Here is an 18,859-nt window from a genome sequence, read left to right as displayed (position 1 = left end):
AGTTGTCTTTTTATTTTGTCCTGGTTGTATAGTATGTTTCCTTGTTGATCATTCAACATCCTTTTAAGTTTTCTTTTAATTTCTCTGATCTTGTGGAAAAGGTATGTTATTTTGTTTGTGTCAATTTCTTCTGCTTTATACTGAAAATTGTAGTAGTTCTTTTTATGCCTTGAAGGAGAGTGTATATGTTGCAGATTGGTTGTATTCAGGATTCTGACCCTATTTCTATCAATGTTCACTCTTTTTGTCCATTCTCTATTATTATTATTATTATTATTATTATTATTAACCATTTCAAGAGCAGAGGTTTTTCCCCCCATTTTCCCCTGATAATTCCCTGGTTTTGGTGCATATTTCTGGTTCACAGTCAGGCTTAGTATTACAAATCTGTTTGTTACATGGTCTTTAAATTTTTCTGGAATGTTATTAAGATTGTATTTTGGCACTATTTGATTTAACTTTCTTCATTAATTTTAGCGCAATTTTTGATACTGGTTCATGATACGTGCCAATAACTACTGCTAGTCTTGTTTTTGCAGAGAGAATGAAATTTTCCCATCTTCATCTTGAGGTTATATAGTCCATAAAATGATATTATATACATTCCTGAAAATATGTGTAGTTTCCCTGTTAGTATTCAACTTGTCTATGATGGTAACAGAAAACAAAATGATAGTGACTATCACTCTGCAGATATAGAGCAGCTGTATGGAAAGGAATAAAAATGGAGCTGTGTTAGTTGTATCATTATTTATTTATGGTATTTATACTCCGCTCTTCAGCCAAAAGGCTATCAGAGTGGCTTACATTTTTTAAAAATTAGACATTTCCCTGACTTCAGGCTTACAATCATTGGTTTTAGGAAAAGCATAGAATGCAATTGCTTCAAGTTCTGTGTCTAGGCTTAGGACGGAAAGGGCTTTTTCTGAGAAAACGTTACTCTCTGTCCTTTGGTCAAAGCTCTAGTCTTAGTGTTTCAGACGAACCTTTACGACAATCCACAAAATGGCAAAAGCTTGGAAAAGTTGCCATGGTTCTGTATTTTCAATTTCGTCTCTTCTCTTTCAGGCTCTTTTTGTTAAAGAGATTTCCAAACCTTACCTACCCTAGACCAAACATTTCCTTTTCTTGGTGCTTTCTTGCCCACTTGACCCTTTCTCTGCAAGTTGGTTGAAAAGATAAACGTAGCCAAGCATACTTGCAGTTTTGTAAATGCCTCCACTTGGATCACATTCTGAGATACACACCTTATTTCCTTTACTGGTCACTTGAATTTGAAACTGTATGTTGTATTTTCAACTATAAGCTGATGTCCCAAAAGAAGGAAAAATACAAGGACAAGTCAGAGGCCAAAGTACTGAAGAAGGTTCTGGTGCAGAACAATTTTATACTGCATTTTTCATGTTTCAGTTAATTAGTATGTTCTTATTTTTATTCACCTAAATGTTATAAAATCTAATTTTTAATAGAGAGAATCCTGTTGAAGATTATGCAAGACTGAAATCCGATGCTGATTTTCCATCAACAGAAGGTAAGCAGAGGAACTGACATGAGAGAACTGAATGCTCTTAAACATTTTTATTTTTTTACTTTTGTGTCTGTGAGTGTTTTGGTGACCTGGCCTGTTGCCTGTATCAGCGTAATCCAGTTGTTTTCATAATAACAATAATAATATTATTTCTTACTTGCCTCTCCTCACAGCTCAAGGCGGGTTACAACATAGTTAAAACACAATCATTACATAAAATACACATATTAAGCTGCATTTCTACACAATATTTATATTACAATATGTAGAACAATAATTAAATATAAAATTCATGATTAAAATTCATGATTAAAAACTGCTTGGATAGGCCCAGATGTTGTTGTTTAATAATCAAAAGCAATGAAACCTCCTCCCCACTTGTGAATAGGGGGAGTAACCCATCCCCAAAGAGGTGAACCTGCCTTATTGATAGTGACCCTGCTATCCTAATGGTGGGCCTCTTGCCTAATGTCTTCAAATGTGTTTTATATTGCAACAGCTGATTTAGCTATCAGATCTCTTCTGGCTGGTCATTCCACAGTCTTGGGGCTGCCGATAAGAAGGTCCTCTGGATAACGGCTGCTAGTCAGGTTCTTGCAGGCTGCAGCAACTGCCCCTCAGAGGACCTCAGTGTTCAGGGTGGATTGTACGGGAGAAGGCAATCCTATAGATAACCTGGACCCAAACCATGTAGGGCTTTAAAGGTCAAAAGAAAAACTTTGTATTTTGCCCAGAAACTAATTGGCAGCCAATGGAGTGACTTGAATATGGGTGTAATATGTTCACTCCTGGATGTTCCTGTAACCAATCTGGCTGCCATATTTTGAACCATCTGAAGTTTCTGAACTTGGCACAAAGGTAGCCCAATCTAAAGCGCATTGCAGAAGTCCAAACTTGAGGTTACCAGTGCATGCACCACTATCTTTAGGTCCTCTAGATCTAGGAAGGAGCGCAGCTGGCTTATCAGCCGAAGCTGATAGTAAGCACTCCTGATTTGCATCTACCTGGCTGACATTTGGAGAGACAGATCTAGGAGCACTCCCAAGCTGCGAACACAGTCCTTTAGGGGGAGTGTAACCCCATCCAGAACTGGTTGACACACCTCCATTCCCAGATTAGGACCCTTGATGGCAAGCACCTCTATTTTGTCTGAATTCAGTTTCAATTTGTTTTTCCTCATCCAGCCCATTACCTCCTTCAGGCATTCATTCAGAGGAGACATGCTATCTTTAGCTGAGGCTATTTTGGAAGGCATGGAGAAATATACAGTGGGCCCTTCCCTTACATGGGGGATCCGTTTCAGACACACACACCCCGTGTAAGGGAAATGCCGCATATGCTTGAGCCCCATTTAAAACAATGGGGCTTGTGCATGCGGCATGGCACACATACCATAGGCATGCTCACCATTCCCTCTTTTGGCGCTCAGTTTGAGCGTAAGCTGAAAGCTGCATATGACGTGGGTGTGTTGTATTTGGTTATCATCAGTGTATTGATAACACTCCGTCCCATACCTCTGGATGATCTCTCTCAGTGGTTTCATGTAAATGTTAAAAGCATTGAGGATAGAATGGCACCTTATGGGATGCCATATAACAGTTTCTTTTTTGAGGAGCTACTATCCCCAAGCACCACCATCTGGAACCTGTCATGTCCATCATATCCAAGTGTAGAGAGGAAGGAGAGAGATGAACCTGTTAAAATATAACAAGTAATAATGCAGCTTATGTCCTGCTGGAGTTATATTGTGAGATTTATCGACATATTATTCGTGGAGGGGGGGGTCTGCATTTTTAATGCTAAGGTTGTATTCCTTTGGCAATAGGCTGTATTCCTTTGGAAACACATAGATCTTGGTTTCACAGTATGGTTAGCTATTTTCCCTCTTGAAAAACAAAACAAAAATAACAACTGTTCTACAGAGCCCTAACATTATACTGTTGTTTTTTATCAAACTTGTAGGCCAGTGAATTGGGGTGCAATGTTGGGGAAGGTTTGGCATTGTTTTCAAGTTTACATAGTTTACATAATTTTCCAGTTATGTATTCTATTCTTAATATTCAGTAATACATGTTGTATTCTTTTTCTAGCTGATGAAATTAAATCAAGGTCACCAAGTGAAATCAGTTCCATAGGAGGTGTAACAGTCTCATCTGTTGAGGAAGGGCAGCTGACTGTATTAGATTATAAGAGTTGCATCACAAATGAAAAGGTATTGATATGCCATTGTATAAATGGTAGTGTTACTGTATGCAGTATTAATTTATTGGAGGAGACCATTCCCATATGTAATGTACTTCACTGCCAGAACAATCTTGCGTATGCTTATTTTATAGGTCATATTGAGATCAGTGTCACTAAGTGTGCATAAGTTTGCAGTCTAAGATTACCGTACATTTTTTATACATTGGGGACTTGGAGAAAGTCTCCTTGAACTTAGTGGAGCTTACTTCTATATAGACTATGGATGGAGAAGAAATGGGTAATTATTCTTATTAAGTTAAGAATTTCAGACAGACATGTTTGGCTTGGGCTGATAGGAAATACTGGAAGCTAAAAAAGGAGTTTAATATTGGCCACTGATGAAGTCACTATTGATGAAACACATCTAGCCTTTGCTGTCTTGTAGGCTTGTTTAAATCTATGGCCATTAATATTCTGCCATTGAAAAAATGTATGCGCAACTGGCCATCATATTTGTTGCGCCTTTAATGCTACAAAACTGTATGTACTATATATTTATAATATATGAATTATTGATTGTCAGAGAGGAAAGAAAGAAATAGGTGGCAGTGATGGCAGGAAAAGGCTGCCAGCTGCATACTTACTGTTTTTCAAATGCTTCGCTTTGTGGTGTGGGGAGCTTTCCTTGATGCCAAGGGACTCTGGGAGGGAGGGATGTCTTAATTAACTTCCTGTTTTTTGGCACAGGCAATTACCGTGTATTCTTGACTATAAGTTGCTCTCATGTATAAATTGAGGGCAGGTTTTGGGGCCAAAATTATGGATTTTACCATGACCTGTGAATAAGTCAAGGGTAAAACTTGCAGGCTCCTTCAGTGTGTGTATGTTTACACAGAGCAAGAGAGACTCTAATTAAGGGCTTTTTGCTTCAGTTTTTCCATTTTGCTTTCGCCCTTCATTCCCAGACAGCTGGAGTGCTTAGCTTCAAGACCTCCCCTCACTGCAAGCCAGGCATTTGGGCAACAGGCAGCATAAAGTTGACAGCCTTCTGCTTGTTGTTGTCCCCCCCCCACTTCCCCATTCCAACCTTAGGAACATTGTTTCTTTAATGTTGACATTCATTAGCTGCTAGCTGTAAACTTTTTTCAAAATATAATCTGGTAAAAAAATTCTTTATGTATGGCTCTCTCCATTCAAAAATCTGAAGCCTTTCTTTTAATTGTAAGTATTTACACATCAGCATATAAGCAGAGCAAATAAACTAGAAGATTAAGATACCGGTATATAAAAGCACATATTTAATTTCTAATAGCAGTTTAGTAAGGCTAAAAACCTACATATACTTAATATAGGGAGGTGGTGGAATCTTCTTTGTTTTTGGTATTGCTTCATAAATAGGACATTCTCAATTAGGACTAGAAGTAAGTAATTTGTCAACAGTCAGCTTGTTGAGTATATATGAACAAGAAGAGAGTTGTAAAATAGAAATATGAGTTCCAGTTCATTTTAACTGAGTTATAACTCTTAATTTTATAGTATAAACCTCAAGAAAAAATGCTTGCTGCAAAAGAAGGAAAAGCAAATATTCGGAACATTGCAAAAATGTATGTATTCAAAGTAGTAATGTTTAAAAATTGTTAATTATGTGAAGAAAGTGAAGGACACTTCTTTTGAAAAATCTAAACTTTCTTTTTCCTCTAAAAGTCACAGTTAGGTACAAATTACCAAAATGAAATTATTGGTCAGGTGCTGTGTGTCAGGGTGGGGAAATGTGGTCACCCATATGTTGCACTGCAGTTCTTAAGATTTATTATCATTGTCTGTGTTGGCTAGTTGGTGTTTCAGTCAAACAACATCTGGAAGTTTGTAGTTGCTCATCCCTCTCTTGATGGAGCTTCCTTCCAAAAGTGTGGCATTGCAGCCAAACCTTTGTCACCCACCCTGTCTTTGATTGGTGGATGGCACCAAGAAAAGTGTTCTGCAAAAATAAACATTAAGAGCCAGGCACAAGTCATCCTTTAGACACCTCCCAACTCCCAAGTTGTATATGACTTTAAAGATTAAAACTAATATTTTGAATTTTTCTCAGCTTCATAGTTTCCAGTTCATTTCTTTGTTAAAACTAACAAGATGTCCAGTTAGCTCAGTTTTTTTAAGCTGCTGTATTTTAAATCGGTTGAAGTTGCTTTTGTAATAACATGATGGTAGTGCAATCTAGGTGGAACCAGAGTGTAGCTAGCTGTCTTGGTTATGACTTTTTCCAAGAATTGGAGCTGGTGTTACATACCAGAGATGCCACTTGGCATCAACAATAGGGCAGAATTTAACACACCATCCTCCAGAATGAGTTGAATACTACTTTACTAAATCAGGTTAATCATCATGACTGTCTGGATTAAGGTTCAGATTATTGGCTCTATTTTGATGCATTACTGATATCAGAAATCTGTTCAGTATTGTTGCTATCTCACTTGAGCTCAGTGAAAAGAAGAAACAGAAAAAGAGAGAAGCAACAGCATACATAACTCCAGATTCCCAGATGGTCTTGCTCGCCATTTCATCTATTTCACTATGTAAAATCCCAAATAATACAGCATTTCATATAGTACAGGCTATTGCTCTGTTGTTTGGGTATAATTGAGGTGGCTGCTGACATTTTTTGGTCACCGTGTAAAATAACATGTAGATTTGTAGATCCCCACAGTACTAATACCATTAAGCAAAGCAGACTGCTAGCACAGTTTTCCAATTTTCGGCAAAGTTAGATACTCCAGAAGGATATTGAAAGCCAGATCATGTTTCCTCAGTACAGGTCATCCAGCAGGCTAATGACTCCAGCAGCTTCCCTAACATGCCGGCTTCTGGTGTTTGGGAACAGCACTCTCATTACTTTTTGATGACTTCCATCTCTTGAGCCCATTGACCAGATCCTTAGATTACTGGCCACAGATCAGTGATGCAATGTGTGCCTCAACATTCTATAACACTCCAATAAAAAGGACTGGGAGACACATCTACATGGATTACCAGGAGCAACAGACAGAGTACATCATACCAGTAATGAGGGGCAGAACGCTTGTACAGTACAAGGAGTTCTTTGTGCACTTCCACCTTCTGCTCATACAGGTTCTCATTTCCAGTTCACTTGTTCTGTTACCTGTCTTCCTGATTGATAAAAGAGCTACAGATGTTGGAATTGTCTGGGCTTTCCAAAGACAGAAAATATAATGTGCTTCATATTACATTATCAGTATTTCATATGAATTTTTTTTCATCATTAATCATATGAGTATCTTTTTCCCACTGGGGGTTTAGTGACAATACTCAATATATTGAACCTGTGACCCATGACCACGAGCTGGGATTGTCACTCCCTGCTATGAAAGCAACTGCTCCTCAGTGGCACAGCACAGGAATGGAACCATGGAGGAACGGTACGATATTGTCTTAAGTCTTAACACTTGAAAAGTTTATACTTATGTTTCAGCATGATTACAGTGGTCCCTTGGTATCCCCCTGTGGATACCCAAATTCATGGATGCTCAAGTCACATTATATATAATTGAGTAGTAAATGGTGCCCCTTATGTAAAATAACAAAATCAAGGTTTGCTTTTGGGTTAATAAATAAATAAACAGAAGTGCTCTGGCAGTAAAGGGGGTTTGTGTAAAAACACCAAAGTTTCAAGCAGCAATCTTAAAAACTGCAGTGTTCAAAGGACTGCTCCTGTTGTCATTAAATTATTAGTTAAATTAAATTTAAGTTGAACGACAACAGCAACAACGTATTATTCTAATATGCTTAGGACATTAAGGAGCTATTTAGTATAGAAATGAAGAGCAGCTTGGCATAAGACTAGCTCCAAACACACATACTCTGTATGTGTCTGACAAAATATGTACATAGAATAGAGGTGGGTAGATCTAGATCGGCTGGACTATCTCCAAACACACATACCGTATATACTCGACTATAAGTTGACAAATTTATGCCCCAAAATGGACTCCAAAATCAAGGATCGACTTATGTACGGGGCAATAGGTTACTACTGCTGATAAAGTTCATTAAAAAAGTGCCCACCTTCCTCTGTAGCCAGGTAAACAGCTCCCCGTTTGAGTCCCGGCACCGGCAAGCTCTCTTCTCTCTCCGTGAGTGTGTGTGCGCATGAGATCCTTCAGCCTTCCCTCGCAGCTGGAGCTAAGAAGCAGCTGCTGAGGGAAGGGATGCAGAGAGAGGGAACATGCCCAGGCTTGGAACCCATTTTGCAAGCCATGAGTTTGGAAATGCTGGGGTTAAAGGCAGGGAGAAAGCAAGGCTGGTGTCCCCTTTTTTGCAAGCAATGAGCCTGGAAATGCTGATGCAAAGAGGTGTGTGTGTGTGTATGTATGTATGTATGCACCCAAACTAGTTTCTCCATGCTGATACTGTGACACTTGAGAGAGAGGTTCAAAGAGGGAGATGTAGAGAAGGAAGTGGTGCTTTGTTTCCCCCTTTAGATCTTTTGTAACATGCCCTCGACTTATCCACGGCCATGATTTTGGCCTCAAAAACTGCCCTCGACTTATACATGAGGTTGACTTATACATGAGTATATACGGTAATCTGGATGTGTCTGACAAAATATGTACCGTATTTTCAGACGTATAAGACGACTGGGCGTATAAGACGACCCCCAACTTTTCCAGTTAAAATATAGAGTTTGGGATATACTCGCTGTATAAGACTACCCCTCTTCCAATGCACACCAAATAAAAATTAAAAAAACATCAGATTTGATTTCAATATGGTAATTTAAATTCAAATGCTTATGACATGCAGGTACTTAGCAGGAAACCTTGTTGTATACAAAGCCTGCTTGGACTGGTCAGCTCTCCCTGCCTGCCCAGCCCTCCCTGTCTCCAAGACTATCAGAGCGGCAGCTGCTTTCATACGATCGCTGCATATGGTGGGGATGCGTCCGTGGCCGTTTTTGAGCTCCCCCCACTATATGCGGCGACCGCAGATTCTACAGTCTGGCTCGGAAATTTCAGCACCTGCCCTATAAGATGACACCCAGCATATAAGACGACCCCCAACTTTTGAGAAGATTTTCCTGAGTTAAAAAGTAGTCTTATACGCCAGAAAATACAGTACATAGAATAGAGGTGGGTAGATATAGATCGGCTGAACACCATGCAGGCTGTGGCCCTGCCATTTTTATGAAACCAGAATCACTTCCAAGTGTGTTCCTTCACAGTGTTCAGGTATCTTGGGGAGGATGTTGGAGGTGTGAAACTGAAAGGGTTGATCATTGTGCCTGCTTGAGGTTCAGTTGCTCTTTTTTGATGAATTAAAAAAAATTGGAGAGGTTGGGAGAGCCTGAAGACCACTCCAAATTCCCCACCTCCATGGCTGCATATAAGTACAAGATTGCTACCCAGTTTACAATGAAGTATAAATGAGAGAGAGAGAAGAGAGTATACACCCTGTTCTACATGGATGTGAAATCACTGTAAAGAAAGCATTGAGTTAATAGTTGTTTGAAACATCTTATTTTGTACCCTCCCAATATTTTAAAACCTGCAGGATTTTCTTTATAATGTGAGATAAGCCTAAGACTTTCTTTTTTAAAGTTTCTACTTGTAATAGTGTTTGGACAGCATAAAAAGTCAATATGAAGGAAATGAAAATTTCTGATACAATTTAATTATGAAATAAGACCAAAAAAGTGAAGAACATAATTTTATGGCATCATAATAAATTAAGACTTATGTAATTGTGTGACATAGTGGTTTTGTTCAACTAAGCAATATTGTTATCTCTAATGTTAGACTTCAGATTCTCAAGGAAAGGTCCCCTTTGGCCTACATCATATCCCAACAGGCATAATTCTTGGAAAGTAGGCAAAGATGGACTGGTAAGTCCTGGAACTTTTATACATTCTTGTAACAAAACGTTTTGTATAAGAAGTTAAAATTTTATTTTATTTATATCCCACCTTGCTCCCAGTGCAAGATCCAAGGAGGACTACTGCATTTAAAAACAGGGTATGGGTAAAAAGTTATTTATACAAAAGTTTTAAAATAATTAAATACAGTGGTACCCCGGGATACGAATGCGCCGGGTTACGAATTTTTCGGGATACGAAAAAATCCCATAGGGATTTATTGCTTCGGCTTACGAAGGTTTCTTCGGGTTACGAAAAAACCGCGGCGCTATTTTCCGCCACCGGAGGGCAGCAGAGAGCTATTTTTCCATTAGCGCCTATGGGAATTCGGCTTACGAAGGTATTTCGGGTTACGAAATTAACCGCGGAACGAATTAATTTCGTAACCCGGGGTACCACTGTAGCAGTTAATTTAAATGCAGAAGATTAAAATAATATAAAATCACAATAATAATAAATATTTTTTAAATTAAAAAACCTACCAAAAACTCTTTCTGTTACATAGATTTTCAACCAAAAGGCTGCCTGACCAAAAAGGATTTAGCTTCCAGTAAAAGGACATGAGAGAGGAAGCCAACCAGACCTTCCATTGGAAGAAATTGCACTATCTGGCGGTCAACCACTAAGAACGTTCTCTCCCAGGTCCCCACCAATCATGCCTATATGATGGTGATGGGACTACGAAAAAGACCACCTCCCAAAATCTTAACACTATTAAAAATAATTAAGCATAGTGTTGAACAACTTAAAAGCCATTACACTCAATTAACAGGATTTGGTTAAGTTTCCTATTCTAGTAAAGTACATATCTCAGTATTCAGAAGGTGCTGCTTTCATTAGGGAGGGCTTAATGATAGCTGTCTTTATAAGTACATTAGGTGTGGTTCTTAGGTGGCTGGAAGAGAAGCTTTTTTTGATCCAAGACATTTTGGGAAGAGGGCTGTTACCTGCTGGAGCTCAGTTGCTACCAGATGCCATGTTTCTTCAGAAGGAATAAGAGAGAACCTAAGTTTGTCAGGAGATACTGGAACACTTTGACCAAAAGATTTTATACTCTCCCCAATGAAATAATGAATTAGGGTATCTGTATTGTACACACGTAGAGCAATTTTGGTATCAAGTTGGAATGCCATTGAGAACCTGGATATGTCACATGGTAAGACAGAGCAATCTGACTAAGAAAATGTCACGAAATCTCAAGTCTTGCCATGAAGACTGTATCTGCTACTGTAGTTTTCATCCTATAGACAAGAGATCTCATTAAAGAAGTGCCAAAAGATAACCTTGGTTAAGGGGTTGCATCCTTTTTGCTGGATGTCAGCCTTGGTACTAGTGAGCAGTCAGCAAAGATCCTGGCAGATGGTTTGATAATCATTAGTAATTTTTATCTTGGAGAGCTGGAATGTAGGCTTCCTGTTTTAAGATTAATTGGCATTGATTATCTTCAAGGGAGGTAAATTGGGAAGTTTTTATATGAACTAATTGTGGAGTCTAAAAATCAAGAAAAAAAATATTCTGGCTAGAATGAAGCAAAGAAGACTGGTTTCAGCCCTCAAGAAAGATGTTTAATTTTTGTAAGCCACTTTGCATTCCAAGATAATTTTAAAATTAATAAAATATAATAATGAAAGGAGGAGTTCCAGGCAGAGTAACAGTACAGCATTCATCATTACTTCAGGATACAGTTAAGAGCCAGGAACAACGAGCATTCACTTCATAAATATAGAGGCTATCCCAGAGAACAGCACATTCAGAGGTTTTTCTGTGACAGTGCTTCTAAAGGGTCATTCAGACTTTTTTTTTTAGCAGGGCTGTGCAAATTATCTCACTCACACATTCCAGATTTGTTGTTTACACTATGGAACTGCATCTCTGCGAGTTCTGTTACTCAGCAGTCAAATAAAGATGGAGTCGATTATGTGGATGTATTCGGAACATGTTCAAGGCCAGCAGAATTTTATGCTGGGTATTTTCGTATCGGTTATTCACACAGCAAAGAATGCAAATCTTTTAGAAATACTCAGGAAAAACTCCAGGATCAATTATCCCGGGCTAAGTGGGTTTTTCTTTTACACACCCCCCCCCCCCCAATTTAATTGGATATATTTGAAATGCATGTGAACAACAAAGATTCAACCTTAGCCCTCTCTAGACGGGCCTTTTAGCATGTACCGAGTACGTGCTAGGGTTGCCTCAGAGCGTCCTTTACAGATGCTCCCTAACCCTAGCGTGTACTCCGTATGTCAAAATGGCGGCATCCTGTTCACACAGGAGCTGCCATTTTGACGTGACGGCCGTGCCGTGTCCAAACAGTGCGGCATGGTCTTGACGTGCTTGTGACGCCCTTTCAGCAGCACCGGAAGGAGCTCCAAAACGGAGCTCCTTCCTGGGGAGTGCCTCATTCCCACAGTCACCATACGGTTGCGGGAACGAAGCGGGGGGAAAGGGTCCAAGCAGCCCCTTTCTCTCCTGCCAGTGGCTCCCAGGGTGTCCTGGGGCATGAAGCCCCAAGGACACCCTTTTTCGGGACCAGGGAGGAGCGGCATTTTGCCGCTCCTCCCTGATCCCGAAAAGCACCAGATTGGGGCCTCTGGGCTGCCGCTGTGGCTGTCCTGGCCCCAATATGTGGCGCTAAGGAACGACAGCAGGCCGCCCCAAATAGGTGGTCTGTAACCCACGCTTGATTCTCCATGAATTATTTTCACCATCTGAATAAGCCCAGTGCTTGCTTCTTTGCACCATACTTTCCAGGAAACTTTATCTATATTGATTGACTCTGTGTGAAGACCAGATGGTATCCATTATGATATTGTTGTCACCTTTGTGTTCTAAAAACAATAATTCAGCTTCCATGCATAAACACGTAGTTAGAGAGGGCCAACAAGTGCTTCTGAAAAGTTAATTGCCATAACCTCCCTGAGTCACCTCCATCTCATTCAAGAACCATATTCAGTTAGTCCTTCAGAATTGTGCCCTATTTTCAGGCAGTGTGTGGGAGGATATTCCCCAAATCTGTGTCCATTTGGACCCAGGTTGCTCCTGAGTTAGAATTCAGTATCCTTTTTGAATGTTCACAAAATAATCTATTGTGCTCTAAACACATTAGGATCTTTCTCAAATGTCTGTGTGTTTTCCTTGAATCTCTGATGCCCTGGTGAAAAGGGACATGTGAGTATGTGATTTAGGTATGGGTATTTCTAACTTCTGGTGTCTCAAGAGTCATGGGCAATACTTTAAAAACTGAGTGTGTACCATTTGTGAAAGAAGTGAATTCCACTCTAGGGATCATTAGAAAAAGGATCCACAACAGAATCTCCAATATTGAGATATTAGTGAGGTGAAAAAGGTGTATAAAACAGCCACAGTGCCCGAAGTAAGAGCAACTGTACTACAGATAAAGTTTACTCTGTGGAGATTATTGGACTACACTCTTAAAAGGGGGCTAATCCACTTTTACTGCTCTGGCTGTCTCCTGTTGCATTCTGGGACTTGTAGTTTAGGAAGGGACATGTAGAATATTCAGCCAGAGAGCTCTTAGGCCTGACTGAACTACAAACCCTAAAATGCAACTGGAGGCAGCCAAGCAGTAACAGTGGATTAGTCCCGTTTTAAGAATGTAATGCGATAATCTAGTGTGTGTGTGCATGTGCCTTTAAGTCACCTGTTGCTGTATGGCAATGCCATAAATTTCATAGGGTTGTCTTAGGCAAGGAATACTCAGATGTGGCTTGCCAGTTATTTTCTCTGCAATATAGCCTACAGCACTTGGTATTCCTTGGTGGTCTCCCATTCAAGGACTAACCATGGCTAACCCTGCTTAGCTTCCAAGGTCAGACACGATCTGGTCCCTTTAGGATGTTTAGGCCCTGTGAGAGGTTTATAAAGTGTGATCAGGAAAAACAATTTTTCTTATCAGTTATGGAATCAAGAGTCTTCCAGTAATTTAGGATACTTCATAATTTAAGGTGGCAAATTTAGGATAGGCAGTTTCATACAACCAGAAAGGAGACAATACACATGGACCAGATGGTCAGTACAGAAATCAGATAAACTAATTGGAAGCAGTAGATGGAAAAGCTCATACCAAAATATGATCCGAATAATATTTTAAGAGAATTTACAGACAATAAAAGAAATAGATTGGCGCTGGTAAGCATAATTGATCATTAACCAAAATAACTATGATTAAAAGCCAGTGACATAATCAAGGAAAAAAGACACTTTTGGTGACAAAAATAGGAGAAAGCACAGTAAATAACGGGAAACACTTCAAACAGTAAAGGAAAGAAGAAAAGCAAAACAAAGGAAGATAGGAACAAAATCAGGAATGCAACTGTTCGACAACTAGTTCACAAAAATATAATAATCAATGCAAAGAAATAGAGGACAGTAATAGAAAAGGAAGAACGAGAGATCTCTTCCACAGGATAGGAGAACTCAAAGGGAAGTTCAAAAGAAAGGCTGGGTTGCTCTATGGTAAGAAGCGGAACATATTACAAGATCAAGAAGAAATAAAAAGACATTGGTTGGAACGCACAGAAGAGCTATATAAAGAAGAAGAAGAAAATGAATGACACATGGAATGAAGAAACATATGAAGATGAACCCCAAATTCTAGAAACTGAGGTGGAAGCTACAATAAGAGAAATTGGGAAGAATAAATCATCAGGAAGAGGTGATATTCCAATTGAACTGATACAGTCCACACAGACATTGTCAAGTCCAGGGTTAACTAAAATATGCCAACAAGTATGGAAAACAAAATGTTGCAACTGACAATAGTCTATGCATGGTATAAAAAAAGCAGTTCCTTCTTGATTTGTTTTTGTTATTAGCTGCCCTCGAGTCATGGCAACCCTGTGTTTAAGACATCTCCAAGTGCCCCTATCTTCCACTGCTCTGCTTCAGTCTTGTAGATTGAGGTCTTTGACCTCCCTGATTGAGTTTAACCATCTGGCATGCTATCTTCTCCTCTTTCTACTACTTTCCACCTTTCCTAGCATTATGGTCTTTTTATTTTCCAATGATTCATGCCTTCTTATGACATGGCCAGAATATGACAGCCTCAATGTAATCATCTTGGCTTTAAGGGAGAGTTCAGGCTTGGTCTATTCAATGACCCATTTATTTGTCTTTTTGACTGTCTACTGTATTTTTCACACTCTTCTCCAGCACCACATCTCAAATGAGTTGACCTTTTTATTTGCTTTCTTCACTGTCCAGCTCTCACCTGTGCATGCCAATGGAGAATACAATGGATTGAACAGTTCTGATTTTAGTGCTCAGTTGTGTATCTTTACTCTTTAGGATCTGTGATGCTTTTGCTAAAGCGTAAAGATATCAGTGACAAGCAAACATATTTGTTTCTCTCCCAAGAAAGCATGGAAAGAATCCAAAGTTTGCTTTTCTTATTTACTCAGGGGGGGAAAACCCTTTTAAAAAACCCACCTGTGTTGGGTGATATGCAGCTTCACTTTGTGTTTTGTTTAGCAAGCTATACAGCAAGAAGTTTGTGCACAAAAGCCAACATTCTCATGCTTCCCTAGCTTATTGTGCCATCTGAATTAGTCCTGTGTGTTCTATCTAAAACAAGGAAGAGAAAGAACACAACTGAAATGGCCAGAGATTCAAAACACTCTCTTTTAGGTCTTGTGGCCTAGAAGAGGAAATAATATGTTAAAATAGAGTTATAAATGAAGTGCTTTTTAGGGGGGAATAGTAACAAATAGGTTAGTGAAGATATATAATATTGATTGAAACAAGGAGCAGAAGCAGAATGGAACTAGGTAAAAATGGATTGAGAATTTTTTTAAAAATCATCCAAAATTCTTAATGGGAGAGAGGTGTATTGGATTAAGTATGTTACATTTAAGTGTTACCTAAATAAATGGAAGCAAAGTAAAACACACAGTGTCAAATAGGGGAATAATGATAGTAATAAGATGATGAAGGAAGTGCACACCAAGCTCATCATGGAAGAAGGGAATTCAAATAATTTATTTTTGCCTAACTAGGAGAAGGAAGAAGGGATTCTCTGCTTATATTCTTACACAGCACACACAATACAGAAAAAGCAAATAAACTTTCTTTAAAAGAAGCAAATAATATAAGAATGATAGAAGAGAGATTTTCACTATATGAAAAAAAATCTTAAAACAGCTGAAAATATTTGAGAAGCAAGAAAAGAAACAGAACCTTAAGCCAGCCCAATTCTGAAAAGCTTAGAAAACGTTTAGCAACTGATAGAAGGGAAGAAATAGCTGTTTATATTTCCTCACAAAAGCCCAACCAACAGTTTGCATAACTTACACTTAAGATTTACAATACTAAAATCTACAAGAGTTTTTGTTTTGTTTTTAAGTGCAGTATTATACAGTGAAGAGCAAAAAATAAAACATTCACTTTTTTTCTTGAAAGCCTGTACATATATATTTTGGGCTGGTGTCTGAATGTTATGAGACTGAAACACAGATCTCTGCCTGAAGGAAGTTTGGCTGCTAAGATACTACTACCACAATGGTCCTGCCATATGGTACTCCCACATTACTCAAGGGCATCAGAGCCTCTCCAGCCAATCTTAAATCCTTGGTATGCTGGTATGGGGGAAGTGGTCCTGTAACATTTCAAACAGAAGTGGGTGAGCTTCAGTGGTCTGGAGACAGATGTTGCCATCCAGAAGCCCATCGTAGACAACACCTTTTCTAAGTAGGTTGTTTTTTCATTCATTTTCAAAATATAAAGTGATTAGAAATTCACTTCTACTTTTGAAAAAACAAGAACACCAGGACCTTCACCATACCCATCAATGAAGAAAGTCCCTGGCCTTTGCTTTAGAGGAAGATCTCTATCCTGGAATCTTCCATGGATAGGTGCTTTCCATGTTTATCTGAGAAAGGAGCTCCACCTAGGAGAGACTAAAGGCCACAAAAATGGTTTTGGTAAATAATATGGCCCATGTGATTTCCATCCCTGGCTTAGGTTTTCATTTGCTAGTACTAGCATTTTAACTTGGGCCGATTCACCCAGTGATTGTAAAGGATGCTTATTCCCCTGGGGCAGGGTGCTGCACCTTTCTGAAACTTAGGCCATAAGAAGCCTCACCCAATGGCCAGCTTTTGTTCTTGTAGCTCCAGAGGGAAGATTGCTTCAACTCTGGAGTTGCTACAACTGGTCTGAGGGAGCCCAATTGTTTTGGATTTCATAAAAAATCTAGTGTACATTCTCACTAAATGCTAATAGCTACCCTAATTTATATTTGTTGATCAGTTCTGCCTTTTTGCATCCTCAGAGGCCTAAACCCTTGTTCCTCTTTAGAAGGTTGCTTTAGATTCTAAAGGTGATTGTTTCTGGACATTGCACCCAAGGCAGTGTCCAATCTTCCACAGTAGGAAAATGCATCTTTTCTAAAATGGATGGAGAATACCCTAGCACACACACACACCCATTTGCAGTGTTCACATCTGGGACTTACAGAAGGAAGCTCTTGAGGCCTCTATCTGTTCTCTTTTTCCTTGATTTTTGACTGTGTGTCAGTTGTATTATTGATCAGCAGTTCATGAGTGAGTTAGCTGATACAGTCTTCATCAAAAGTAAGGGCCCAAACAGACAGGTCAAAATAAAGCTGCTTCAGGTCACTTTGAAGGTATACTGTTAAATGACACACACATCTTAAGAGGCTGGAAGCTGTGCCAAAGGTACACTCAAGTCCTTAGGACTGGAATGCGGCTTTGGTGCGGCTTCCAGACTCTTAAAATGCATGCATCGTTTAAACAGCATACCTCCAAAGTGACCCAGGCAGTTTTATTTTGGCCTGTCTATTCAGGCCCTAAGTTTCTTCTAAAGCTGTTCTTTTTTCTAGAGTTACACTCTGAACACTGTTTCTGCTGTAGGAAAGAACCTCTCACTTTAAGTCCAACATCCTTTCATCTCTTTAACTCACAGTAATCCTTGAAATAAGAAAAAACTTAGCTGTTTTCAAAACAGAACTGTGAGGGGTGGAAATGAGTAATTTCTCTTGGATTATATTGCAGATTAATTTAGGCTTGCTGCATATACCCCATGGATACTGTAGATCACATTTCAATACATTGAATGGTTGTGAGAGAACAGACTGCTGGTTTTGGCATGTTCCTACATCAGGAAATGAACAGGTAAGAGTGCTGTGGTTTCTCTCTACATAAAATAATGTTTTTTGCACTTTGTACAATCTTCATTGGGTTTCCAGGATAAGATTTCCATTAATTTTGGAGTGTATTTCTCTGTGTAGCCTGATGAACACATATGTTTGTTGTTTGTAAATTTCAGAATCCATTTGATGACTTGAATGGGTGGATGTAGCCATTAAATAAAACACCATAGATAATGTTAGTTTCACTTCACATACAAGTGTTCAGTATTACAAGTAGTGAACATGAATATGTTACGCCTGCCCTTGCATTCTTTATTTAATTTGTAGATAGTATTATAAACAAGTTATTTGTATACATTCAGAGATTATAACTAAGTAGGGCAGGCACTTGGTCATTCAGGTACTAAGCACTTACCAAATATGGTATTTAAATTGTTTCTGGAATGTTATGGAGATGTTTGGAGAAAATTAATAGAAAAAAATACTTGGACTTGTTATTGTTGATCTTTTTTCTGTTTCTTATAGCAAGCAAAAATCTGTAACAAATCTGCTCTTTTTATGTGGTAAAAAAAGCTTATACCTAGTGATCCACAGCATTTTTTTCATCTTACCGTTATTTTAACTTGTAGAGGTAAAGGTAGTCCCTTGACATGAATGTCTAGTCGTAGCTGACTGTAGGGGATGGTGCTCATCTCCGTTTCTAAGCCGAAGAGCCAGCATTGTCCAAGGATTGGTCTGGTGGTCATGTGGCCAGCATAACCGCACCAAACGCTGTTATCTTCTCGCTGAGAAGTGGTACCTGTGTATTTACTTGCATTTGCATGCTTTTGAACTGCTTGGTTGGCAGAAGCTAGGATTAGTGACAGGAGCTTACCCCATCATGCAGCACTTGCGCCTTGAACTGCCAACCTTCTGATCTTATGATAATCAGAGTTGGCCTCTTAACCACCAAGTCACCGCATCCCTTAATTTGCATTTACATGCACTATAAATCTGCATAAGATTACCCTCTAAAACAAACTATTTAAATCCTAAAATAATGCCAACTTCTTATTATGAAACAACTTTATATGTACTGCTTAGTTCAGTGGCG

At 39.0% G+C, this 18,859-nt stretch overlaps 1 protein-coding gene across 8 annotated transcripts in view; it reads left to right on the top strand.

Moving 5' to 3' along the window:
• The window catches only part of TOPAZ1 (testis and ovary specific TOPAZ 1), a 49,904-nt gene that overhangs the window by 8,584 nt on the left and 22,461 nt on the right, over positions 1-18,859 (top strand). For all 8 annotated transcript variants that reach the window (XM_042476831.1, XM_042476834.1, XM_042476833.1 and 5 more), the window contains 6 exons: positions 1,470-1,531; positions 3,619-3,740; positions 5,249-5,316; positions 7,028-7,146; positions 9,523-9,608; positions 17,669-17,788. In XM_042476831.1, the coding sequence (XP_042332765.1) occupies positions 1,470-1,531; positions 3,619-3,740; positions 5,249-5,316; positions 7,028-7,146; positions 9,523-9,608; positions 17,669-17,788 (577 nt within the window). The remainder of the gene's footprint in view (positions 1-1,469; positions 1,532-3,618; positions 3,741-5,248; positions 5,317-7,027; positions 7,147-9,522; positions 9,609-17,668; positions 17,789-18,859) is intronic.

Source organism: Sceloporus undulatus, chromosome 6 (assembly GCF_019175285.1).
Source record: "Sceloporus undulatus isolate JIND9_A2432 ecotype Alabama chromosome 6, SceUnd_v1.1, whole genome shotgun sequence".
In the NCBI taxonomy this organism is placed as follows: domain Eukaryota; kingdom Metazoa; phylum Chordata; class Lepidosauria; order Squamata; family Phrynosomatidae; genus Sceloporus; species Sceloporus undulatus.
Note: the sequence above shows the minus strand (reverse complement) of the source record. Positions and strands in the feature narration are given on the sequence as shown.